This window comes from Trachurus japonicus, chromosome 21 (genome assembly GCF_045865225.1).
Source record: "Trachurus japonicus isolate A0001 chromosome 21, Traja_1.0".
In the NCBI taxonomy this organism is placed as follows: Eukaryota; Metazoa; Chordata; class Actinopteri; order Carangiformes; family Carangidae; genus Trachurus; species Trachurus japonicus.
The window spans coordinates 12,565,641-12,592,262 of NC_140927.1; the positions used below are offsets into that span (position 1 = coordinate 12,565,641).

The following is a 26,622-nucleotide window of genomic DNA, read 5'->3' on the forward strand; positions in this document are numbered from 1 at the left end:
TTCTAACAACCACTCTCATTTGTAGTTTCACACGTTCACACACGCGGCAGCACATTCAGAGTGTAAGAATCCGTTGTTTCTCATGTACACATTATTTTTGGATTCTGGATCTGTTGTATTTATATTTCTTCATTTTGCACATTGCATAACACAGTTTAATTGTGGAGAAATTGAAATCTATACTATATTAAGTGGCCATTTAGTTGAACTTCTTGTACAGATGTTAAGCTGTACTGTGTCATAATGGAAGGTGTTTATTATTTATTCCAACCATGTCGATATAAATGAGGTGAGCAGTGTTCATCTAACATTTATCTGGTGGTTGTGTTAGAGTGCACCGCTGTGTGGTAAATGTATAAAATGGTGAGCCACTCCTATACCTATTTTGATGTTGGTCCTTCATATGCTGAGGCTCAAGCACAGGCCATTTACCACTCCATTTATCCTGTTCAGATCCGAGGGGTGGGAAGGCCGTGGCAGCACCTTGAACAGTGCATCATGTTCCTCCAACCACTTCTGAACAAGGCGTGCAGCGCGACAGCCACGGTGCACTAAAAGAGGCCACTGACTGGAATACTTTTTGTCAGGCATTAGAGTTTGCAATTATGTGTGTAATAAGGTGGCACATGTCAAACTGGTGTCCACATGAATGCTAAGACCCAAGGTTTCCCAGCAGAACAATACCTGGAGCATTTTTCTTCCACTGCTTGTCTTCATCCAAAAGGTGCATCCTGGTTCCATCACTTTACTGACTGAACATACAGTAGCACATGTTCCTGATTGTTGATTGAGACATAGGACTCAGTGGACCAGGTGACCTTCCATTGCTCCAAAGTCCATTTATAACACTTGGGCTCTCATTGAAGGTACTTTTGACAAACTCATTCCAGAACCATAATTAAAAAATCTTGACTTAGATAGATAGATAGATTGATTTACTTTATTAATCCCGAAGGAAATTTCCTGAATTTCCTTCGGGATTAATAAAGTAAATCTATCTATCTATCTATCTTGACTTGTCCCTCTGTCAGGTAGGACTAGACAGGATAGCCTTTGTTGCTATTTACAACTGTACGTTTCTCCTGCACCCAACATGTTAATAAAATAAAAAAAAGTGACTTTGTTCACTTACCATTTAATAAATTAGCTGCTGTTAATGATAATCAATATTATTTGCTCAATCAGTTGTAGCGTTTTGGCTTATAGGTGCATATTGTGTAATAGAATAAAAAAATGTTTGATGTTTGTTTATTTGCAGGCTTAATTGATCATATTCACTTTATGTTGTGTATTTTTTGTGGCTTTCTGGCATTAGGAGAATGGTGTAGCGGCTTTTCCAGTACTCAGAACATAATTTTCTATTTAAACAGAGCAGTTAGCTGGTTTGCTGCTTGTTCTCTGGCCACAAACCCTTCTCCCAGGGCAAAGCGAGCCTGTTGTATTCTACCAGACCACAAAAGTCAACATTTTTGAATTAAAAAGTAGTATGTCTTCCCACCAGGTGCCTCGAAAATGTTTTTCCCTGCAGTCACAGTGAAGTGCAGGGCTGAATCACTGCGATTTAAGCCCCCCTATACTTCTCAGAGGTGCAGGCTTGTTGTTGGCCAAGGTGAAAATAGAGGATTGAGTGAGCTAGATGATTGTCTCGATAGAGAAATGTCATCTGCGCTTTCATTTCTATTTGGCTTCATGAAATAAAGCAACCCCTGCTGTGCTCCCACACAGGATACATGTGACGCCCAGAATAATGATAGAGGACTAAAACATGAAGCTCTGTCGGCCACAGACGCTGTGAGCCTCTGTCAGCAGGTTGCTGCTGGACTAAGGTGACAGGAAAGCACAGTGTAGGAAACTGTGAGGAGAGTAACCTCTTTAAGTCATGTTTTCTAATAAGCTGCGGATGGAAAGTGCTGAGGTGTTCATCTCCTTACTGACCGCTGCCACTGCTCCACGGAGTTAATGGAAATGTCATGACTCCTGACTGTGAATGCAGTAAATTGCACACATTTTCATTGAAGCCTTTTCTCCCAGTTAACGGTTAATGTCATTTTTCCAATGACGTTACAGTGTATTTCACTGCATTTCAAAGCAGCTAAACATAGACGGCTGTACCATGGTAAAACGCTGTAATGTTACAACATTTTACCTACAATTTCATCTGCATGTCGTCACTTTTCACAAGGCAAACGTGTTGCTACAATCCATGTTTTTGTATCGGAGAGAGTTGGAGAGCTTGTCCCATTATTGCTGCATTTCAAATGAGGGGTCCAATTTACTCTAACAGCCCATTTTTGTATAAAACATCCAGAAGCTCAGCTGACCTCCACCAGAGGGTTTTTAGAGCTAGATTACAGTTGGCTGTTTGCTTTGTAGAGAGTCATGCACACTGACACATTAATAAAGAGCATCACATTATTGTTAGACCAGTGCATGAGCAGGCTGGAAACTAAGACAGACACTGGCCTCTTTATTAAAAATGTAATAATAGTCTGTCAACATTATCCATATTTGATATTATAGTGGATCCTCCGCACATAGGTCCATATGCTTGTATTACTTTTGTGTGAGATGTCTGAGCAAGAAAAGTGTTTCGAGTTGTGTGGGAGGCTTTTACTAAACAGCAACAAAACCTGCCTCACTCAGCCTTAAGGCCGCTCACCCACCATTAGTCTGCTTTTCACTGTCCAGAGTTTTAGCGTTGCTTTTTCCAAATCAGACTTGAGCACTGACTGAGTATGTTTTCCTCATTTCCTGCTCCCGTCACCCGCAGATAGAGGTGATAAAAAACGGACAGACCGATGTTATGTATTGAGCATCAGGCTCGGTCTAAGATGTTAGGTGTGAGACGTACAGCAGCTTTCAGTTAGTCATAGTTCAGGTTTGACAGACAGGTAGGAGACGGAGTTTAGAGAGGAACACACAGCGTTTTCTCACAACAGTGATAATGGCCTCTTCAAAACAGATGCTCTTCAGCGGTGTCCATCAGTGTCTGCACTCACTAAATCAAATATATAAAATTTGATTCTATATACCACCCCCCCCCCAAAAAAAAAAAGAATAAATAAATAAAAATCTGAAGTGTCATTCCTCTGGTGACTCATATTGTCACATCTGTCGTCTGATGAGATTGAAGGGTCTTTTCACACCTATAACCCGTTTGGTTCTGTTCAAACAAACCATGGTATGTTTGCCTGTTTGCTGCAGGAAAGTAGATTTCGTCTGAAGTGAAAAAAGGGAATCAAACCTGATGCAGACTGAACAATCAAACCAAGAACGTTCAAAGAGAAGTGTCACCTACAAAGACTCTGCTGCAGTTCATTTGTGCATGGTCCACAGTATTTGTGTAAATATTTATTTTTCTGAATGTTTATTTTCCATTAAGGTTTGGTCTGTTGTGTGTTGTGTCCAAAAGCATTTGCACTCTACTGTACAGACTGGAATAATAGGATGAAAACAACACAACATTAATAACGCCACTCTACAAATATTGGTATTGACATTGATTATAATGGATTCATTCTATCACCTGGATACACTTAAAGCACACATAGTCAGCCGCACACACACTCAGCCAGCCTCTGATGTCATGTTGTGTCAAAGCGTGTTGATTCCCGATTTAACACATCTAGTAGAAAGGTGGATGGCAGGTTGGCTCTGATTTCTTCCTCTACCTCACTCTCTGTCGTTGCCTCTGCTCTGCTGGAAATCCTTGCTCACATCTTTCAGTTTCTCTTCACTTGATGTCGTCGTTTCTATTTTTCTTCATGTTTTTGAACTGAAATCATTAGCTATGTCGCAGGTGATGAAACTGTTACTACTAATTGATGACAAGTCGCAACAAAGTCTTTATTTTTTAAAGCAAGAATGACAAAAATGACTTCATTTTGTTGATGATTTGCTGCATTTCTTTCTCTTAGCGAATAAAAGGATATTTTTGGGCTTTTTAATGTTGGTTGAACAGAATCATTTCAGGCTCTGAGAAGATATCATAAATACTTTGCATCGTTCAATACTTTGGAAACATTTTGTGTATACCAAATAATCAGTTGATATACTTGTCTAGTATGAAACAGCACAGATATGAAGTATGAGCTGTTGGCAGCTTCAGTTTAAAAATATCTATGCTATTGGAAGAATATTCTCCATTTGCTCTCTGCATCTGTTTGTCCATCTCTGTCTTTGTGTCTGAATAATGGTAGCTGCTGCCCCTTTAGTCTGAGCTGAGAGTGGAAGTGGACAGGGCCTGACCTCCCCTCCTCCTCCAATTCATCACCTCGTCTCTTTCTCTCCCCCCCTGCCATTGCCTCTCTTTTCAGAAGTTGAAAGATGGAAATCTGAGGAATGTTAGTCATTTACTGGGTGAGCGGCACCATGCGACCAAGGCACTGCGATAAGGAGGGGTGTGTTGGAGAGACAGAGAGAGAGAAAGAGCAGCTTGCTGAGCGTATGATGGAGGAGTTGAGTTTGCCTGGCAACAGGTGAAAAGAGAGATAAGACTGGTGGTCATGGTTTGAGCTTTTGTCACTGCTGTGTCCACCACCGCCACTCTCCTCTTTCTTCGTCCGCTTCGTCAGGTTCCCCGAGTTCATCTCCTCACATTTAGTTTGCTGCACATAGCGTCAGGTGTGCTTTGTATGTTTGTTGTCTGTGTTTGTGAGGAGTGGGCTTTGGATGAGGCTCGCCTGATGTCAGAGGGTGATGTGGGCGTATGAGTCATGATGGGGGCGGTGACTGGCAGTTCGGAGCAGATGGTTACAGTCGCCATGGAGGGGGATCACACTTAGAGGTAAAGTGAGACATGCTGCTCATTCAGAGGTGGCTGTCGCTCGCTCTCCACTTGGCTGCTTCGAGGCGTTCAAGGCTGCTAACGGTTCCACGAAGAGGCAAATGAAATTGTTTCGCAGAGGCTTTTTCACAACGGCAGGAATAAACTATGGAAGAGATGAATTGGAATTAATACATTTAAACATCTCCACTCCCACCAGTTTCCATAAATGAGTCTTGACGCATCTCTGCTTCACATTGTTTGGACATGAACCAGCAGAGATTTGTTTTGCATTTGCTCTGGCGCCGACACTGTCATCCACTGCCAAAACAGCCCTTAAACACAGCTATCACACACCACAGTGTTTTTTATGACCCATTAGAATCAATCACTTGATATTAGACATGTGCTTGGTATCATTTATTCATTTTTCACTGTTCCAGAGAGCTTGAAAACCATAACTTCAATTTCATTCAGACTCACTCACTGTTTTTTTTAGTTTAGTTATTTGAATGCCTATAAAAAAGGGGCATTTGACTGATTCTACACATGAAGGTTTGTTTGTTTGTCAAGAAGAGCTTCACTCAGTCTTTGAGAACGAATGCCCTCTGTACGTCTGAGGGAGCTTTTCAAAACTATGAAAGAGTAAACCTGATGATGTCATTAGATTATGTCAGCTTGGACAGAAACCTTGCGTTTCAAACGGGGCAACGGTTTTGGAGAGATGTCGGCATCTACCTGGCATTTACCAGGTAGGAGAAGTCTGTTGAGAGGTGCCAGCCGCTGCCTCTGTGTGTTGATTTTGATCTCTCCCCTTTTCCAAGGTGTCTCTTGTGTATCTCTAACCTTTGTGGAGTTGCATTAATTACTGTTGTACCCTTTTAATCATGTTATTGTCTACTTATCTTAATTTAGGGAGAGATATTTGAACTTTTCATCAGATTTGTAGGTTTCATCACTTCCTCCCCTCTCCTCATGTCACTCTGTATCTATCTATCTATCTATCTATCTATCTATCTATCTATCTATCTATCTATCTATCTATCTATCTATCTATCTATCTATCTATCTATCTATCTATCTATCTATCTATCTATCTATCTATCTATCTATCTATCTATCTATCTATCTATCTATCTATCTATCTATGCCTATGATACACAACTTTCTCACTTGATAAAAATCAACAAAACACTGGGCAAAGACAACTTTATTCCTGGTTTTTTTTGTCTTAACTAGTATTGCTGTTATCAGCAGCTCGGGGCAGTTCTGTATCACCTTAAACAGGCAAGCTAAAAAGAAATTGTAAAAACATATTCATCCACTAAGGGAGCACTGAGGCTAAAGCAACTCAGGTTATCACTTAGAACTACAATATTACTGAAATTTGAGGAAGAAATGATTTTCCTTCCTATTTCTCTGAAACAGAAAAAACTATATTACCAATAAATTTGCTGGTGACACACATCAGAGTGCAATGCAGAGAGATAAAAGGAGGTCCTCCTTGAGGGAAAAGGGCAGCATTTATTTCACAGACTGGCCTATTTTTTTGTAAAACGGCAAATATCTTTACTGGATCTGGGAGGATGTGCAGGGACTCCCTAAAGGCTTCTGCAGGTGATTTGCTGCGTTATGGTGGCGTCAAGTACCACTAAGTGTGTCTGTCATTAGAGCAGATGGTTTGCAGGCATCGTTGTGTTTTTATTGTACAGATGATTATAACTACCATGAATTAATCATTTAGTATAAGCCTTAACTGTCACAGAGAAAAGTTTGTGAGGCTCGAGCAGGTGATACAGCATGTCCTGTCGGATTTCTGTCGAGACACTAGGTTGCCATTAAGATGATTGATTATTCATCAAGATGAATTCGGACAGTCCAATACCAGATCGCTGGACGTTTAAAGAAGTTCAACGTCAGGCGGAGTGATATTCTAGTGCAGCCAAAAATATTTCCAAACCAACAGAAGTGTATTATGTTTTAACACACACAATTTTAATCTTATATCTCAAGCTACAAATTCTCTTTTCTCAACAGAAATTCATAGCATGGAGCTGTATACAGATGCTTCCAGATAAAACACTTAGAACAAGTTGTTTCAGTGTCATTTTATTTGTAAAATATTCACATTGAAAAGTAATAGGCATTTTTGTGGCACTGGCTTCACAGAGGCTCACAGCACTAACAAACACACAGTTTATTTAGTGCACATGCATCATGCTAGATTCAAAGCCCTTACAATAATCACAATTCTTTGCACTTAAAACTCAGCTTGTTGACGTTATGTGAGAAACTGTTTAGGTAGCTCGTATGTGATTTGAATGTGAAGTTTGTCAGTACAACCAGAACAGCGTCAGTGTGCTGTTGTTTTGCCTTTAGGCGCCAGAGAGGCTAATAAACTAAACACAAGCTATTAAACCAACTGAACACAACGCACACAGTGTATAGCGACACACACACACACACACTCACACACACACACGGACCGTAGTAAAAGCTGAATGGCACAACAGTGCACATCACGGCTGGTTTTGAAGGCTTTTGCAGCTGTTGACAAAGCAGCAGAAGCTGTTGCTTGTACAGAGACAAATCCATTGATAAAGCTGTTGTTCAGAATCTCGGTTTGATCCCTTTGTCTTCTCTACAGAAGGATTCACAGTTGGCTTGTCTTTCAAATTACAGGTACTTTTAGTTTTTCGTCTCGTCACATCCAATTTGTATACCATAAATGCTAAATTACTTACTCTATACTAGCTTACAAAGCAGTGCAAGATTGATGTCAACATTACTCTTGATAAAAATCACCCAGAACTTATCAAATCTTGTTTTTATAAGCCGATATTGTGCAGTAAAGATACAAAGACTTTTCCTTTCCTAAGGCAGTCCAGTCCGCCTGTTCTCCTCCCACCCATGACACATTACATATTACTACATCTTCAAGCCAATACCTTACATTAACAGGGTGGCTGTGGAATCAGGCACTACTCTTTTCTCTTTCTGCCACCCCCTCTCCTCCTCTCTCCGTTTGCCTCCTTCCTACTTGACAAAGTGCAGAGCCTCAGCCGCCACCACAGAGCCTTTGCTGCTGTCAAGGCTGGTGACCAGCTTAAAGCCTGATCTCAGTGCAAGCATCACTGCCTCTAGTTTCAGACAGTCAAGCGTGCACAAGAATGTGCTGTCCTCCTTCAGAACGAGCCGCGAGCCGGGCTCCGACTTGATAAAGTGTCGGAACTGGATCACATTGGACGACACCACGAATTCTTCTGGAAAGCCATCCAGACGGCTCTTGGAGATCTGCACCAGCCGCGCTTTAACCTTGTCGATAAAGCCGGCGTCGCTGCAGTACACCTTGAGGCCCTGAGACCTCTCGTGGCTGTCGGTCACCTCCAGAAAGGCGGGTTCCCGCTGGGCTGCCCTCTGACTCTCCCAGTCGGTGACGGCCTCCACCAGTTCAGTCAAATGGTAAAAGCTAGCCTCCCGTCGCAGGAGGCCCGCCTCCCGGAAGTCGTCGGGCAGCTGGAGCTCTCCGGTTCGCAGGTAGTTGAGCACATGGCGGAAAACCGGACCGTCTCTGTCAATGAACGGGTTGCCCATGGAGTCGGTGTGTTGAACCGGCTTCTTACCGTTGGCCAGCTCTTCTAGAAACGACCCCTGGTGCTTGGCGAGCGTGGTGCGGTGGGCAGTGTACAGGAAGCCCCCTACGTTGAGGGTGATGGTGCCGGAGGAGGGCTTCTTGAAGCTCTTGCTGGGCTGCAGCAGGTCTGGGTTGATGTGCCTCAGTTCACTTTCCATCCTTCTGAGGTTCCATTCCATTCTCCAGTCACCGTTTCCAGCCTCGACCCAGCCTCCTCAGAGCCGGCGGTCGCGTGTATGTGAGCAGCACAGACCGAGCCTGTTAGTCAGCCTCTTGTGGATCTGGCAGAGTGAGTCTTGTGCTGCTGGTAGTGCTGCTGCTGCTGCTGCCGTGGAAATGAAAAGGTGTTGTCAGCTGTCGTGTAGTGACGGTGAACGTGTTTGAGACCATGTGCTGCTGGATGAGTGAGTCCTGTCTGGCAGAAGAGCTACAGTGAACTGGGAGCTGAAAACAGACTGGCTCTCTGTGTGCTGCTCGGTGTCCTTCCTCCTCCCTCTCTCTCTCTCTCTCTCTCTCTCTCTCTCTCTGCCTCTCTCTCCCTCTCTCTCCCCCTTAGGAGTGGGTGGGCACACACACAGCGTCACTCGCAGAGAGGAGAGAGAGTGAGCAAACAACTGAAGACTCCAGGAGCTTTTTCCTTCTTGCTCTCTTTCCCTAATTATCTCTGATAAAAAAAGGTGTGGAGCTGAGCTCTAGCAATTAGCGCGCGTGCATACACACACACACACACACACACACACACACAGTCACACACCCTCACACTGACACTCACTCCCTCCCCCCTGTCACCAGATGGAGGAGGGGGGGGTGCTTCTATCATTTTTGTGGTGTGAAACTGTCTCAGCTTGTGTGAGCCTTTATTTGAAACTCCTTTTGCAGCCAAATCCATCTGTTTAACACAAAGCACTTCATGTGAACTGAAATCCAGTTTAATTCAGGGGTTTACTGGCATGCTCCTCCGTCTCCTCTCTGGTTATGACAGGGACAAGTAGGCTGCTTGTCTTACTTCTGTAAATGAAAGAAACAGGATATGCATTTGCTGTAATTGATCCTGTTTCCCTTTTTACTGAGTAAAAACCAATCTGTCTTTTGTGAATATGGCCTGTGTATTGATTTGTGTGTGTGCGTGTGTGCGTCTGTGCGTGCGCTGCAGGTGCCTGTGGAGGAAATGGACCAATTACAGTTGATGGGGGTCTGGTAATGACGGACAGGTTTGAATTGGCCCATACTGTGGCCCGAAGCCCCCGTGGGGAACTGCAGTAGACCAGTAATTTGGTACAAATGACTAATACCACCACAGTGTGTTTCACATCACTGTGTCTCTGCAGATGTATGACACACATTTTATGTCACATGTTATGTACAGTACTGTAAAATATTTTAGAGATGAGGAGAACAGAGAGTCATGCAACAGCTGGTCTGGTCTGCCAGAGCCCTGATGTCAACATCATGGGTGCAGAGTGAGTAATTGATCTCACAATTATTATTCTAATCACTAAAGTAACAAACTTTCCATAGCCAAGTCTGACAGTTTTGTGTTTAGCAAGCAGAGGACACTTTGTATTTATCCTCTGGGAATTTGTGTGTTTGATCATTACAGGCAGAATGCAGCTAGAAACAAGTGCTAACTAAATACAAATACAGCAACCACATGGTGGCGGTGATCTTTAAAAAGATCTGTACACATTTTTTAAGGACTAATGGAAAGCTTGACTTTCATGAGACACCAGTTTAATATTCTTAGTGTTTCTACAAAAAACATGAAGGAAAAATGAATACATATTCCTGTACTTTATATCAACTTATGCTCAATTCATGCACGAATCTTCCTGTGTTTTTTTTTTTTTTTTTAAATACCTGTACAGCAGGTGGGGTGGGGAGCACATCTTGATAGCTGTACTGTCAGACGTTGTCCCCCTTCTATTAAATATGAAGGGAGGCTCCAACATCCTTGAGTTTTACACTGCTGACTCGTATCATCAGAACAGACATGTCCTGTGATTTTTAACCTCATTTCATATTTAATACAGGGAGCACAATATCTAACAGTAACATCCTCAGCTATCAGGGTGTGCCAATAATTAATTTACAGTTATTTTGCATTCTGCCTAAGAAGGAGAAACCTTGAGCAAATTCTGGTTCATGGTGGGCAGCCGATTGCCTCAAGCAGTTGTATTGCGTTTTACCTAGATTTCGAATTCTGTCTTATTTATGAGGAATGTTTTTCTTCAGGGATTTATTTTCACATATCTGTGTTTTATTATCTTGATATATCCAAACTGGATATTTCCCGATGTGTAGAATTTACACTAAACTGCTTTCATAAATGTATTGTTTTTTTTGTCTTTTCTGTTTGTTTGTCACTTGTAGCTATTTTCATTGCCCATTTAATTTGTGGACAAAATGTTTTGAATCTAGTATCAGTGCCTGTTCTTGAAAAGAAAAATACTCAGTCTCCAAAAAGAAATAGTGGCCCTTATTCATTGTCACACTGAAAAACCTCTGCTGTTAAAAACAATAGTGTCATGCTGTAATGGTGACTTAATTAAGGACCTATACCACTCCCCTCTGGCTGCCAAACATCGATAGATATTACAAGGCCCATATCAAGTAGGAGAAGTGTCTGGTGTTGAGAATAACGCTGTAACTATAAGGTCTTGATGATGCTCAGGTCTGCCTCTTAGCACCCACGATCTCGCCTTTAAAGTCTGTCAGATCTCACTTGAGGCCACTTCTCAGGGGTCCATTCTCATGCAGAGTAGGCGTGGAAATGAAGGCGCTATGACTTGCACCTGTTTTTATTTAACAACAGAAATGAAAAGGAAGAAATACTTGTATTTTTCTGGACCCATAATCAAAAGAAAATTGGTTTACATCAAATTAAATGAGTTGGATATATATTGTTATATTATTTTTTAAGTATATTTTTGGGCTTGTAATGCCTTTAATTGGTAGCACAGTAGAGAGAGAGAGAGAGAGAGAGAGAGAGAGAGAGACAGGAAATGGGGAGGCAGAGAGGGGGAATGACATGCAGGAAAGGGCTGCTCAATGCAGGATTCAAACCTCAACATGGGGCGGCAGCTCTACTAGGTGAGCTAAACGCCGTCTCTGGATATATATTTCTTAATATAATTTATAATTTTATTAGGACCAGTGAGATAATTGTAAAGTCATTCCAAAACACGCCTCAGAAAGAGGCATCCTCTCTGGCAGACTACTCGTAATCAGACTCAGAGCTCCTCATGGCATTAATTAGCATTTAGAATGAGCAAAATACATTTTCCAGATGGCTTTTATTCTTGAGGTAGTGTGTAGGAGGAAAGTGGGGGATTTTAACTTCAATCTCTAATTTAGGTTTTACTTTTAGCACTTTACAATTTAATTTGTTAGTTAATACTGTACATTCATGAGTCACTTTCCCCTCAATAACAAAGAAGACTTAAATTAGCATCATATTAGTAACATTCTGTGGACTGCTTATTCATCCCAACACACACGATAACCAGCAGGTGTGCAACAGGTTATCAACCAGTTACACCTCCGAGCTGTTACAGAAGAGCACTGCACAGGGAAGGGAACAACTGATGATTCATTTTGACTGATCCACCGTGATATTTGATACTTTGATACTGAAGTGCTGCTTTTCTTTCTCTGGCTGTGTGTGTGTTTATCGGGGAGAAGATCCCAAAGCGACAGCTCTCTGCCTCTGCGGTGATTTTCTAATCATAAGTGATTAGTGGTATCATCATCAACAACACTCGATTGGAATTGCAAACGAGGCCAAGATGCAGCAGAGAGGATTGTGGGAGGTTTGACCTGTTTTCTGCCTCCTGTTCATTAAAACCAACTCATTGAGTAGAATCGTTATCTTCAGAGTCACTGAGAATCTGTTTGTCACAGCTGTTGCGTGTCTTTACTGACAGCTCAGGACGTTTGAATTAAATTTCCCAAAATGCTTCGAGCAATCACTCTCCTCTCTTACAGGTGATGAATTATTCATAGAGTCGCTCTAAGAGCTTGTGCTGTAACACAGAGCCATTGACTGCTGTGAAGCTGGCATGGCAACCACTTAAAATAGGGTCTTGTATGAGCTACGAGCTGTCAGTCTTTTTGAGCTAAATTCATTTTAGAAGTCTATCTACTCTGTGTGTGTGTGTCAGGGGTTAAGTTACTCGAACCCAAAAGAGATTTCAACCAGATTGCAATATTAACTTTTTAAACTGTGCAGTTCAAATCATTAAACTGAAAAATTTAATATATTTAGTAATTATTTGGATGACTTGACAAAAGTTAAAGTATCACATATTGAAAAATATCAGTGTGTTTTAATGAAACTTCTGCCACCTCTTTAATTTAAGTTAAATATCATAAATATAAAAATAAATGCTTTCACTGTCATCCTTCAAAGGTGACGTCATATTACCACAAAGTCAGCACAGTATATTTTTATTAATAGTCACTGCAAATCAATTATCTACAAAACACATTGAAGGCATTAGGCTCTGATATAAATATTATCGAACTCACTATGTTTTAGTTAAGATGCATCAAAGATGAAACCAGTTTTAGACTAAACCAATTTTTCTTTGGCCCCATAATTTGCTATAGCTACTTCTTTCTTCCTTTTCTCAGCCCATGAGGTGTCATTTTTTGAAAAGCTTGCAAACAGCCAATGAGATATTAAGGGTGAGAAATAGACTTACACACTAGATGGTGCTTATCCATGTTAGAATCATAACAAGTGGGCTGAAGTTACAGACGTCGGAAAATCACTTCACAGTTAATGAATGGAATCATTAAAGTCCCTTAATTAAGCAGCCTCTGGGCTCGGTAGAGACGGGCTCTAATGGAAAATTATATTTGGAGATCCAATCAGCAACTAAACCTCCTCTCGTGTTGCTTCCTTGTTGTCATCATGAATGGTCAATGTGTGTGTGCATGCGTCATATGTGTGAGTGAGAAAAAAGAAGACTCACATTTCTAAAACTGCGAAAACATGCAGGATGAGGCATGTGGACTCAGTGTCAGCTCCAGCTGTTTTTATATCTCTGCCATTGAAATTAATGGTGAAGAGTTGGTAGTCTTTCATTTGTGTTGTATCAATGAGGTTCTCGGGGGAGGGCAAAGTACTGTAGCTATCATTATGTGCACAACTGTGGGTATTTATAGCACCTGTATCATTACCTCATCACGTGTACCTGTAAACCGTCATTAGCAGGTAGAGCAGAAAGATAATAATGTAATTTAGATCATCATTTCGACTTTAAACAGGTTTCACAATAAAGGATAAAATAGAAAAAGGTTTATTATTAGGTTCTTTGTCTCAATAGATATTTCCATTTCCACCTCGTCATCGCTGGCATCACCTGCTGCTGGCTGTAGAAAGTGTGTATGCTTGGTTTCAGGTATGCAGTCTCACTTCACCATCTGTCTTCATAAAAACCTGTTCACGTGTGAGGAAATGGCGTTCACGGTTTTTGTGTGAACATGTTATTTATACACGTGACCCCATGGTATTTCAGAGGATGTACAAACTGTTCCTGAGACCTAAAACCACCAAACATTGGCATCCTAACCAGGAGGGCACTGGGCTGTGGTCAGATCTCAGATCAGAAGTAAGAGTGGAGTAGAGGAGCATTGAAATAATAGAAAAGGTCCACACCGAAGGAGGAAAGAGAGCCTGGGTCAAAGGAGCAGCCTCAGGCACAGCAACACATGCAGCTTATGCAATGGGTCAGATTTTGTTTGTCAGGGAAAAAGAAAACGGAGCTTAAGGCAAATAAAACTTGAAAGAAAAAGAAAATAAACAACTTTGCAGAGAGATAGTTTTACAGTCCTGGGGAGCAGCATCCAGTTTCCATGCTGGTAAATGGCTTTAACACTTTTGTATTCCTGTGTAGTAGGCCTATGTGTATGCTCTGTGTGTTTGTGGTTGGGTATATGTTGAAACACACATGAGGAGGAAGAGACAGCGATGGTGGGCGGCAAGCTGTTTGTTGTGTTTAACGTTAGGAAGGTCGGGACTTTGAGGAGGGGGCCTCGGAGCAAATGGAGGTAAGAGATGAGTGTGAGGGGGTGGACAACTGACCTGCTCACCCTCGCATCTGTCTCTCTCTTCCTTTCAAGTCTTTGCTTGGCCATTTCTCACTTCTCTACTTTTAAAGAATTAGTGAAGTGTAATGCCTTTAAATGTCATGTCCTACCTTTGTCTCTCTCTGTTTTCCCTTTTCGTTTGATCACCTACTGGTTTTTGGTGGCTGTCAATACCATTTTGGGGATTTAATTCAATTCTTGTCTGTTTTTGCTCTTAGAAAAGCTTCATGAGTTGGTGGATTTTAGATTAAGAGGTGTTCACATGAATATGGACTGAAAAAAATAAATAGCAAATAATTCTGCTCATACTTAATTTCACTGGTGCACAGATATTAAGTGACGTGTCGTGGTTTAAATATCAGAGGATTGCTAAATTATTCTGGTCATGATAATATCAACACATTCACCAGCATCTTCAGGTTGTCCTTATAGCATGGAGGAAGGACAAACTGAGATTTCCTTCAGAGAGAGAACTTTGTTTTAATGAATATTGATTTGACCCCCTGAGGGAGTCACCTCTCGTCCATGAGATACAAGATGGTAGAAACAATCTATCTGCTGCATTCCCAGTCTAACCCTACAGTAACCTCACATGAGGGCCTTTTCTCTGCTCTACTCTCTTTACGTAATTGCTGGAGCAGCATTTCTGACGTGTGAAATTCCCTTGTGAGTATATTTGAATGTCTATATTTATTGAACGCTGACATACAATCAATATTCTGTGGTGCATTTCATTTGTTATTGACTTAGCAAAGCCAGTATTTGGTTTATGAAGTAATTTCACAAACACAATGAAATGGAAAAGCATCATTTACAGATGCATTGTTTAGATGACTTTCCAGTTGTAAATGTAAAATGTAAAAGTAATGACACAGCGAGGGAGAAGAAGAACCAATGAGAGACAAAAATACAAAAAAAGATATCACAACTCATTCATCCGAACCATCAGTGAAGTAGACAACAAACAAGGAAAAGACAAGAACATAAAGTTTGCCGGGTGCAAAACACTTTGAGCTACAGCTGCAGCAATCATTTCATTGATTATTAGTTGATCAGAAAACAAAAAAATATCTGCAAATGTTATAACTGTTATTGTTACAGATAATTATTTGCTCAAAAATGTCCTGATCTTGCCAGGAAGCTTCCAGTGGACAGTGAAGTCTGGACTAGATCCAGTGTGATTGATGTTGTAGCTGCAGGGTCTGAGCTGAAGGATCGGTCCACCCAGCACCGTCCATGTCATTTCTAGTAGACTCACCATCAGCTGCAGAAATACTGACAGTGTGACCGACCGACATGTTTCATATTTAAAGCACAAATTATTTCAGAGATTACCGATGTGTTGTCGGTCTTCTTATAGTGGATCACCCCTCAGTAGCATCTAGTTTCAGTAGATAGTCGTATGCATCTGCACTGGCTCCTTTTTTTCCTTTTGACACTATTTGTGCTAAAGCCAGGCCTCTGTAATTTATAGTATAGCATGCAGGGCAGCAGAGAGCAAGTGTGTGTGTGTGTGTGTGTGTGTGTGTGTGTGTGTGTGTGTGTGTGTGTGTGTGTGTGTGTGTGTGTGTGTGTGTGTGTGTGTGTGTGTGTGTGTGTGTGTGTGTGTGTGTGTGTGTGTGTGTGTGTGTGTGTGTGTGTGTTACACAACAGTGTGGGAGAAGAGTGATTATGGCTAAAACCCAGAGTGAAGTGCATATAGGCAGTAAACTCTGCCAGGAAATCATATCACATACATCCAAACATGTTGTACCTGTAAACACACTAACCAGCAGCTGCCACTCAGCAGCATCAAGTCAAAATTGACACTTCAGAAAATTCATTAACATGCATTAACACATTAACGCATTAATGGATGATGTCACCCTTGACTGCAACTTACAGTAAAACCTGAGGCAGCTGTCAGATGTTCAGGCCAACAGAAGTCCTTTGTGATAAGATACGATATGAACACAACACAATCTGACACATTATTATGATTCCTGGTTGACAACTTTTTAACAGAAACACCATTCTCAGGTTTTTACCCAGAAGTCACGATGATGAAAGATAAAATTCCTGCAAGAAAAAGAGCATCACAGACCATGATAGCTGTTCTTCATTCAATCTGGAAGCATCGTAATTAAGTCATACAAGGGTTTTTCACTTGTGAGACAGACTGGGATCGTTTTACTTTTGTTCACATCAAAGAGAAAAGAAGCGAACTAGTCATGGTAACCACTTGTGTATTTTTCTTATACAGGAAGTCCGCTGTTGTTTACATATCAAAGTCTGTTTACTGATGTTGGGAAGAACTGCATGTGTGTACTGTTTTGTTGCTCCAGTGGGAGCTGCATCAAGTCTGACAAATGAGTCAGTGGAGGCTGCGGATCTCTTAAAGACATTAGCTTGCAAGTCCTCTGTAGCTCGCTCTTTGTCTCTGCTGGAGGCTTGTGGCTTCAGGCTGCATTAATCACTGCCAGAATAACACACAGAAATCTCTGACCACACTGTCAGCTTTCCAGTTACAGTACAGTGTTGTGGGCAACACTGGCAACAGGTTATTCACATGAAAGAATGCGTGGAATAAAAAAAAAAGATGTTTATTTGACGTTTGATCTCAGCACTGACTTCTCTTCATCTGTTAGCGAGTAATAAAATCTTACTCACCTCAATTGCAGGTGTGTAGGAGAATTAAAATATTAAATGTTTGCTTAAGGTGTGGACCACAACATTGCTGTAGCACTTAAGCGTGTTATAGTGAGACTAATATTCAGGAATCTACTATAAGTCTTCCTCCCACACACAAAAGCCTTGAGCTACTCTTGCTGTGGTCAGTACGTAACAGATGCTGGGTCTTTTTCTTTGTCTCCACTTTGTGTATCTGTATCTGCCCTTGTTTAGAGAGGCACTTCTCTCCTACATACAGTACAATGTCCCTCTGGATGCTGGAGAGAGGAAATAGGAAGAAGGGAAATAGTTTACATTCCCTCCAGGCCTTGACCCTGTTTTAGTGAAACTACAGCACAACATGCAGTAGATAGTAGTAGAGGATGAACAATACGTGACTATTTTATTATTATTTATTATATAATTGGATATTATTCTAATAGATATTGTGATAAGTTACAAATTGTAGTTATTAAGGATGCGTCGATTGTGAAATTCTGGGCCGATACCGATTCCAGTGTTGGTACCGATGTTTTTTCTCTGTAATTTATTCATCTATTGTGTAAAGGAAACCAAGAAATCTCCCACACTTCCGACATTTTCGCTCACTTGGCTTTAACAAATTGAACGTGCACGTGCCTTCTTGCATCTCGGCGAAGTCACATCCCCCCAAAATATGCCACTGAACAGATAAACACCAATATTTGCCAGTATTTGTATTTTCCGATGGCCAACGTCAGTCAACAAGGCGAATATCGCCGATGTTGAGCCGATGCGTCAGTGCATCCCTAGTAGTTATAATTGTATTTTCATTGACTTTTCTCAGAAATGACTGAATATGACGATCTGTACTGATCAAGCGCGCTCCCTTCAGTCTAAATATGATTTGCAGGCCAGGGGATCTCTGTAGCACCACAATGCTTCATTCGTAATGTTGTGATACATTTGACCTTTTTCAAAAAAATTGCAGCTCTTTATAAAGTGAATATTGCACTCGAACCGAATTGTGATCATCTGCTTTGTAATTGTTGAGCCCTAGATGTTAGGGTAGGGGGGTACTCAGTTGATCCTGTGCATGTGCACACACATGTTCCTTGTGTGTGGGTGTGTTTTTAGACATGTTGCTGGCAAGTGCTCCGGCGCTCACCAGCCAATAATTGCACATAATTGTATCCATTTGTGGAAAAGGAGAAGATGAACATCACTGAGATCTGTGGCATGTTCTGCAGTGAGTGTCTGTTGCCTCAAGACTAAACACAAACAGACTCTTGTGGGCACTTGATGGAATATTTTCATGACATGTGATGTTGGATGGTATGTGATGGTTACTATGGTGACTGTTGGACCTGATTTTCACCAGCTTTGATTAACACTGAATAGGCTGGTCAACAAATCCCGCGAGGAGAGCAAAGCCAACAACGAACTGATCCTACCGACAAGTTCTGTTTGCGGAGTCACAGCCTGGTGTTGTGTGTCTGTTCCTCTGTGCCACACGGCTTCTTTGTTGGTCATAACCCATTCATGATACACAAATGAGCCGCACAGTGACATATTCCTTCATTACAGAAAATACTGGCTTTGTGGTTTATTTTGAGTCAGTAGCACTTTGACTGTTTCATCAATTTCTCCTGTTTTAGTAATGTTTGTTTATTCCTCTACTTCCGTATCCTCCTCTACCACGCAGAAGGGTCACTTCACTGCCCTACAGGAGATCCATGGCCGTCAGGCTGCACAACATCTTAACCTTGGCCAACATTTATTATCTGAAAGCCACTCTCCCTGCCTATTGTGTGTGTGTGTGTGTGTGTGTGTGTGTGTGTGTATAGTTGTGTATCATTTGGGGTTGTGTGATTGGTTGCTTATCTGCACCGTGGCAGCTGCTAGACCCCTGAATTTTATTCATGTTCATCAATCATGATTAATGAATTGCTTCAATGATAAATTGACCATAAACCAGGCATTGCTTGAAGATAAAATATGTAACTCCAACAAAAATATACAAAGAGCGAGGTCAACATAAAGACCCACTCAACAGGCTTGCTACCTGCAGTTTGACTTTGGTTTCACTTGTACTTCTTGAACAGACTTGATTACATTGAGTTATGTACTTAAATGTTAGTGTCCAGTCGGCCCAAACAAAGAAGGATCATCACTACATTGGGTTCTAGCTGTTTTAGCTGCTGATTGAATTGTTCTTTGCTCTTTGATGTGTGTTAGAGTGACTAAGTGATCAGCTTTACTAAGGTTGTTCAGTGCTCCTCATACTCCTTTTAGGAGTATGAAAACATAACGTCATCCTGCACAGAGAGAGACTGACACACAGCTTTGCTCGGAAATCTGGTCGTGGCTGGATGTTGCAGTTTTATTTATCGATCAGCCATAAAATGGCCTCACCACACTACAACACTGCAGCTTCCATCATGGGACAAAAACAACCATCAATCATCTAGTGTTCCCAAGATCTAGATGTAGTTTTTTGACCCAGATTACATGTTAACATTGGACCTACTAATAAACACTTCATAGATGCAGTTTATATTTACATTTAACAAATAATGTCCTTTTTCTTTTTTCTTTTTTTACATACGGTAGTTTGTATGAGCTTATAAATAATTTATCCTCTCCATTATTTCATGAATCAATAATAGAAGCTTTACAAGCACTACTTCCATAAATGAAGACATACATAATTGATGAATAAAAAGATATTATTCTGCCGGTAAAAATGATGTGAATATTGAAGCGCACTAGATTTGTATTAATTTTGATGGTTACAGTCAGGAGAAGGCTCAGTTGTGCATGTGCTGCAGCTTTTAAACAGGCGACATGCTGTGACAAGTATTTTTTACATTCTGTTTTGTCATGTGGGAGTTGAACAGTAACTGCCTCAGCTGTGGCAGCGTGCACCCTTATCATTATCTGCACAATACATCACATCATCAGCGGATACACAGTCCAGGGAACAAAGGACGCCACGGAGCGTTTCAGGCCGACTGACTGGTGATCCTGCTGCATCTCCTCCATCAGAGACCGACGTCACTGCAGATGACGCCAGAGACAGCGAGAGACGTCTTTCGCTTGTTCCTTATGTTTACGTCTCTCCCCCTCATTTTAAGTGGGAGGGACTAAGACAAAAGAAAAGGATGAGAGTGAGGAAAGCATGGAGACAAGGGAGGGAACTGCACGCGCCCCTGGAGGATTTACAAACTCTGAGTTGACAGGATTTCACACTGTTCTCTAAAAGAAGGTTAAATTGAGTTTACAAGCCTCTCTCCTTCCTCCACACGTCATCTGGACCCATCAGTCTGCTCTTCACTGCAGCGTCCTCACCCGTTTCCTCACCTCGACACCTCTCTGTAGCCTCGCTCTCTCTTTTTCTGTTGAACCTGTCTGTCTGAAATGTAGCAGCCTCTCTGACCTCCTTTGTGCGTCCATAGACAAAAGATGCCAGTATAGACGGAGCAATGCACAGTAAACAGAGCCGTCGCCAATGTAACAACAACACTCACCAAATGGACTCCACCATCTCCTCCTCAAAATAAAAATAAACAACAAGACAGGCTTGCAATAACAACTGGAGAGGAGCAGCAGAGAGCTCCTCTCCAGCCCTCAAATGGTTTAGGAAAAAGGTTGTGGGTTGGGCAGTTAAATAATTGGCTAAAGCACCTCCATGGAAGAACAGCTTGAAATCTAAATGCAACAAATGAAAGACCCATATTCAAGGTGAATCAGTAATGGCTGAAAATGTCAAGCTGTGAGTGGTGAATGGGTTATCAAGGGCTGAGTGGGCCATAATTGGTTCAAGGGTGAAATGTACTGACTTCATGCTTTTCATGTATTAATATCTAGGACCACATGATTTATACAATTGGAAAATAGCTACAAAAAAATTAAATACAAAAAACATAATTTACAAAAGAGAGTTGCCCCAGATCTGCTTCATGAAAATAAAGATCTCTGGTTTCAGGTTGGTTATCTTAACCCAGGTTTTTTTGGCCTTTTCTCAGTCTAACATCCCTGATTTTACATTTTAATTGCATTTATTCAAAATGAAGGGTTTCATGTAGACGCACCACTGACATCAATTTGAGCGAATAGTATTCTGGTTGCTGCTGCTACCAGCTGTGCACACCTGGATTACCTGGATTTCTTTCTCTCCTGCTGTGTGGTGTTCGACAGGCAAGTGCAGGGAAACTGTAGTCTTCGTATGTGAACACAGATTTTCATTTTGAGGTTCAGAGCCGTTTCAGGCTTTTTGCTGCTTAGACATGAAGAGACTTTTAATTAGTTAAAATTAGTTAAGTTAGTTATTTGTGAGGTTGTATTGATAAAAGGTCAAACCTGATGTCAATATCAGCTTTGCTATATTAAGAGCCTGCACAGATGTTTATTTACAAAGCGAAAATATATTTAGCTCGTTGTAGATCATTAACCCTGCAGCTGAAGATTATTTTCATCATCAATTGAGTAAATTGTAAAGTTCCTCAAGCTGTTTCTTTGCACTGTTTTATCAAATCAGCACTCTAAAACTCAAAGATATTGAGTTCAATATCACATACAACAGAGAGAAGTCTCTGTTGTATGTGTTTATGTGTGCTGTAACTGTCACATTTTAGAAGTAGGAGGTATAAAACAAACAAAGAATGGGTCATATTAAATTAAATTGATTAATTTTCTGTCTAATAGGGCTGATCGATCAGTCATTTCAGCTCTACAATTATTCCTGGGTGTACCATAAACTTCGAGGGGATGTTTTTCATTTTCTTAAACATGGTGCAGCAAATGCATGAGCAGTCGGCGTGTTCAAACCAGCAATCATAAATAAACAGGATGAAGCCTCCGGGACGCAGAGGCAAAGACTGCAAGGGAATCTCTGCTTCCTCTAAAATGTCAAAAAATAAATGCTCAAATATGTGACCTGTGTTTACATTGCATTGACTGAAAATGTGTTAGAAAGCGTTCAAGTCTAAGACAAGTTCGTTCAGACTCAGCTACTTATCGCAGGTCGACTGACGGGTTTTTTCTTCTCATACATTCCTGTAGCATCTCAGTGCATTAAACCTGTTGAAGCTCAGCGTCCATAGGCTTCAACTGGGCGGCAGAGAATCGTATATTTTACTGCAGTGAAACTAGACAGTGATTGGATAAATGCTGTGATTCTGTCCCTGAATAAATGGACACATTTTATGATGTAGGCCGGAAATGAGCAGCTGCCACTGCTGTGACGTCACCCGCTGGTTTCTGAAGCTCAGGATGAGCTGCTCTGCTGCTGCCGTCTTGGTAGCACCTGGCTCTAATGACCTACTAGATAATCAAAAAAAGAGGACACATGTCTTTGGTTTGCGGTGCCCATCTACCTGTTGCTTAAAGTGGCACGTCCTCAATTATACAGAACTTTACACTTTAATGAAGTTTAAACAAGTGAGTTACATAAAAACTCCCCCTCCACACAGTCGTCATCAAGGAAGGATTAGCCACAAAGACCCAAACAGATTTCTGTACCAGGCTGTAAACATGTTTATTTGTGCTGTATAGTTGGACACTTTAACATGTCAGTCTGTGAGGACTGACTCAGAGTCAGCCTCCAGTGGCCATGACTGCAGTTTTTGGTTCTTCTGTGTTGGCTCCATCTTTCAGCCTGGGAGGCTGCTGCTTGGCTCAGAGTAAAGTCTTATTGTGGAGAACAACACAAGCACAATCCCATAATTCACCCGGCTATTTATACCTCCCCTGTTTGTGCACAGAACTTCTTCTGTGGGTGTGACTTCGCTCTGGGTTTCCCCCAGTGGCCCTTTGTGACGATTCGCTAACAGCCGTGGTGCTGAGGAGACGGCCGTCCTTGTACTTAGTCCAGTCTCCGTTAGAGGAGCAGGGAGAACAACTGTAGTTCAGTGACAATGAGCAGGAAGTGCCTGAGACCAGTCTAACCCTGTGTGTTACATATTTGTTTTGCTTTTACCAAATGAAGGTTCAGCTAACATCGTCCTGTTGGTTTATGTACTTATTTGCTACCACATATCAAAAACACACTCTCAGTCTTCCAAAACCTCATTCCTGCCATGGAGCCATTTTATAAACATGAATAAAATTTGATAGAGAATCAAATTTTCTCATCGCATTGTAAATGTATGTACACACACACACACACACACGATACACACATACAAAATCAGAAACAGTTCAAAGGACAGGTAAAAAAGTGTGTGATGTGATGTTGAGTGTGCACGAGTTATTTTAAAAAAAAGGTTTCACAGGAACAAAATGTGAATAACAAAGACCTTGACATTTGTTTCAACCAACTTTTCTCTGTGTCTGAATCATGATTGAGCAGCTGAGTCACTGTGTCTGTTGTAGATGAAATCAGCCTGGAGGGGATGGTGGTGCACAGAGCTGAATGCAGACCCGTCGTCAATGACAACTACATGAAGCTGAAGAAGTGAGTGAACTTTGACTTTCTTTGTGTCAGGGACAGTGAAGAGGTCTAAACATGTCCAAGGTTGATGTCCAATCAAATGCAATGAATTTAAACGCTATGTTTTCTCTGGGTCAGAATAACAGGACAGTGGTCAACTTGACACTGTAGATGAATTAAAACAATACAAACATTTGAGAAAATGATCTGTAGTACTGTTACTGTACACCAGGTGTGTATTGAAACCGAACTAATGGGATTTCTTGGTTTCCCTCGTCAAACTCATCAAATACACAATCCAACAACTCCAAAACGCTTTCGTGGACAAGTTGTGACCTGCACATTCACCATACTATGAGATAATACGAGACAAAGTTGTTTTCGAGGCAAATACAGAGACTGCTTGCTGAAAAACTGGCCCTGAAGGCAACGCGTATCAGCGGTTTTGCATGAATTTACCTCGAAAAGAACTCTGTCTCGTAACGTTCCGTTATTATCTCATAGCGTGGCGAATGTGCAGGTCACAATTTGTCCACCAGAGCGTTGTGGAGTTGTTGGATTGTGTATTTGATGATGAGTTTGATCAGGGAAACCAAGAAATCCCATGAGCCTCCGTAGCGTAGCTCTGAGCAGCTCGCGGCTCTGCTCCGCCGTTCTAAAAACAGCTTGCACCGACAATTAAAGGTAACGAACCTACTGCTGTGACTATAGGGATTATGGCAATTGGCCAATTTTCCAAAAATGTTGAACTATCCCTTTAAAGAATGGCTTATCAGCACATACCTCCTGTATTATTGAAACATAAGTGAAGGTTCGCCTCAACAAGTCACACACACCATAAGTTGAGATGCACCTGACACCAGTGACAGGCTGTTGTGTAACGGTCTGTGGCGTCCCTGCTGCAGCCGAGGAGCTGACAGACGGCTGATGAATTATTCATAGAATTTGGGGAATATTAACCACAAATGTCGGCGCGAATGTACCAAACTGTCAGAGCAGCATTTGTTGTCTAAATCTCTGCTCTTTAATTTGTTCCTTTCAACCCTGGACGACGCAAAAATCTGTTCAAGTGTTGCCAACTCACTCCAGGGCCATCGCTGCAACTGTTCGCCTGTGTGCGCCGAACGCACAGTTCAGTGTTTGTTTGTGTTTTTTACTTGACTTCTTCTTCATTGGAATCCGTCACTCCAGCCAGAGTAAGTGGATGTATCGCTATAGCAACAGTACCACAGTGCTACAATACATTTCTAGGCAAACACACAACACGGTTTGTTTGGAGTGACATCAGCCATCAAGACGCACAACAGGATAAAAGCTGTTGTGTGACCTTCACAGAGACTTTTGTGTGTCCTCAACCCTTATGAGAGAAATCACAGCGTAATTCATTTCAAGTGTCTGCACAGATCGTCTGTCCTGGCGTCCTCCTACATGTTACATGGTGATACATTTCATATTTGTCAGTTGTGTCGTTCAGTAAGTTTGTCCAGTTTTATTCAATTTCACACTCGACAAAGAAAGTCTTCACTTTTCACTCCAGCTCTTTAATCGTCCATGTGGACGGCAGCTGACAAATGTTCCTCCATCATGGCAGGCTACAGGCTACACAGGACATTATGGTGTGTGTGTGTGTGTGTGTGTGTGTGTGTGTGTGTGTGTCTACTGTAGATACAGTGATTACATGGACTCTATGAAGCATTTTTCACACATTTCCATTTTAAAGATGAAAGAAAACTGACAGATCATGTTTCAGTTCTTTAGAGATGAGATAAGAGACTCTTGTTTCACTTGTTATAGCAGCAGTAGACAACAAGCCAGATTAAAGAATAAAATATAAAAAGAGACACACTCTACAGTTACGCACAAAAATATACAGAGAAAAGTGTAAACTCTTTTGTACTATAAAATATTTAGAAGAGGGAAGTATGTTTTTGTTATCATTGGCAACAGTTTAAAGTTTGTATTTATTGACATACAGTATGGAGAATGTAATGTGACTCATCTACAAATAAATGAGTGAAAAGAAGAAACAAGTGTGTAAAAAAAAAAAGTCTCTAATGCATCAGAAAGCTTCAGCAACAGCTTCATTTGCATAGCTGTTTATAGTTCAACATTTTCTGAGCCAACAATCTTTGCTGCCGTATCCGACCGTAAGTCTAAATAAAATATGTTCAATGAGCGGCTCAGTCGAGATGAAGGAAAGTCAACAAAAAAAATAAATGAGAAGCAGCTGCCATTACTTATTTGGTTGGTGTAACCTCGAGGTGCTGACAGTCGCTCTGAGCCAACGGGCACATCTGTCAACACAGATCAAGCTGGCTCACTGAAAACACAAAGCAAACTGTGTCCCCCTCTCTCACTGTGTGTGTGTGTGTGTGTGTGTCTGTGTGTGTGTCAGGTTGCAGATTGAAGAGTCCACCAAGCCCCAGCGTGCGTCACAGCAGCTAGAAAGAGCCGTCACCACCATCTTCAAACCTGTGGCCAGCCACGATTTCATTGTGAGAACTAATTACAGTGTGTGTGTGTGTGTGTGTGTGTGTGTGTGTGTGTCTAGTTGATCATCATGTTGTCATTTGATTTGAATAATGACAGACAGTTGTAGGACCGAGGTAGTGAAGGTTGTAGATTTCTCTATAAAAAGGCGTCAGTAGCTGTTGAGTGTCACTGTGCACCACGTCGTATAATAATAATAATAATAATAATAATAAATATACTGTATATAGAAAAACAAAACTTCTTGGCTTACTCAGTGAGATGATAGACTCAGGATTTAACATAAAAGTCAAAGTAGATAAACAGCTCTCAATCACTGTCACTCAGCTCTTTACTCCTGGGAAAATTTATAAAATCTTTCTCTATTCTGCTAAATACATTGTCTTTGAAATGTAACGTAGATGTCAAATAATGCAAAGGGACCTGCTCCAGTATGACGGAGCCATGTGACATGTGTCAGTGTGTTTCACATGGAGCTGTGTCTGAATCTCTTTTCCTGCCCAGAATGAGAGCAGTTAGTTTAGTTTCATTTGGTTTTGATCCAGACGTCCATGGTGGTTCACTCAGAAACTAATAGAC

The 26,622-nt window shown here is 41.4% G+C and overlaps 2 protein-coding genes across 2 annotated transcripts in view; one reads left to right on the forward strand and one right to left on the reverse strand.

Moving 5' to 3' along the window:
* Positions 1 to 26,622, forward strand: part of LOC146964842 (general transcription factor IIF subunit 2-like) — a 37,042-nt gene that overhangs the window by 8,610 nt on the left and 1,810 nt on the right. Inside the window, exons 5-6 of the mRNA XM_085765465.1 lie at positions 23,496 to 23,577; positions 25,949 to 26,048. Of these exons, the coding sequence (XP_085621591.1) occupies positions 23,496 to 23,577; positions 25,949 to 26,048 (182 nt within the window). The remainder of the gene's footprint in view (positions 1 to 23,495; positions 23,578 to 25,948; positions 26,049 to 26,622) is intronic.
* kctd4 (potassium channel tetramerization domain containing 4) lies at positions 6,867 to 8,902 on the reverse strand. The gene has a single exon (XM_085765464.1). It carries the CDS (start codon positions 8,576 to 8,578, stop codon positions 7,802 to 7,804), a length of 777 nt encoding a protein of 258 aa, XP_085621590.1. The 5' UTR covers positions 8,579 to 8,902; the 3' UTR covers positions 6,867 to 7,801.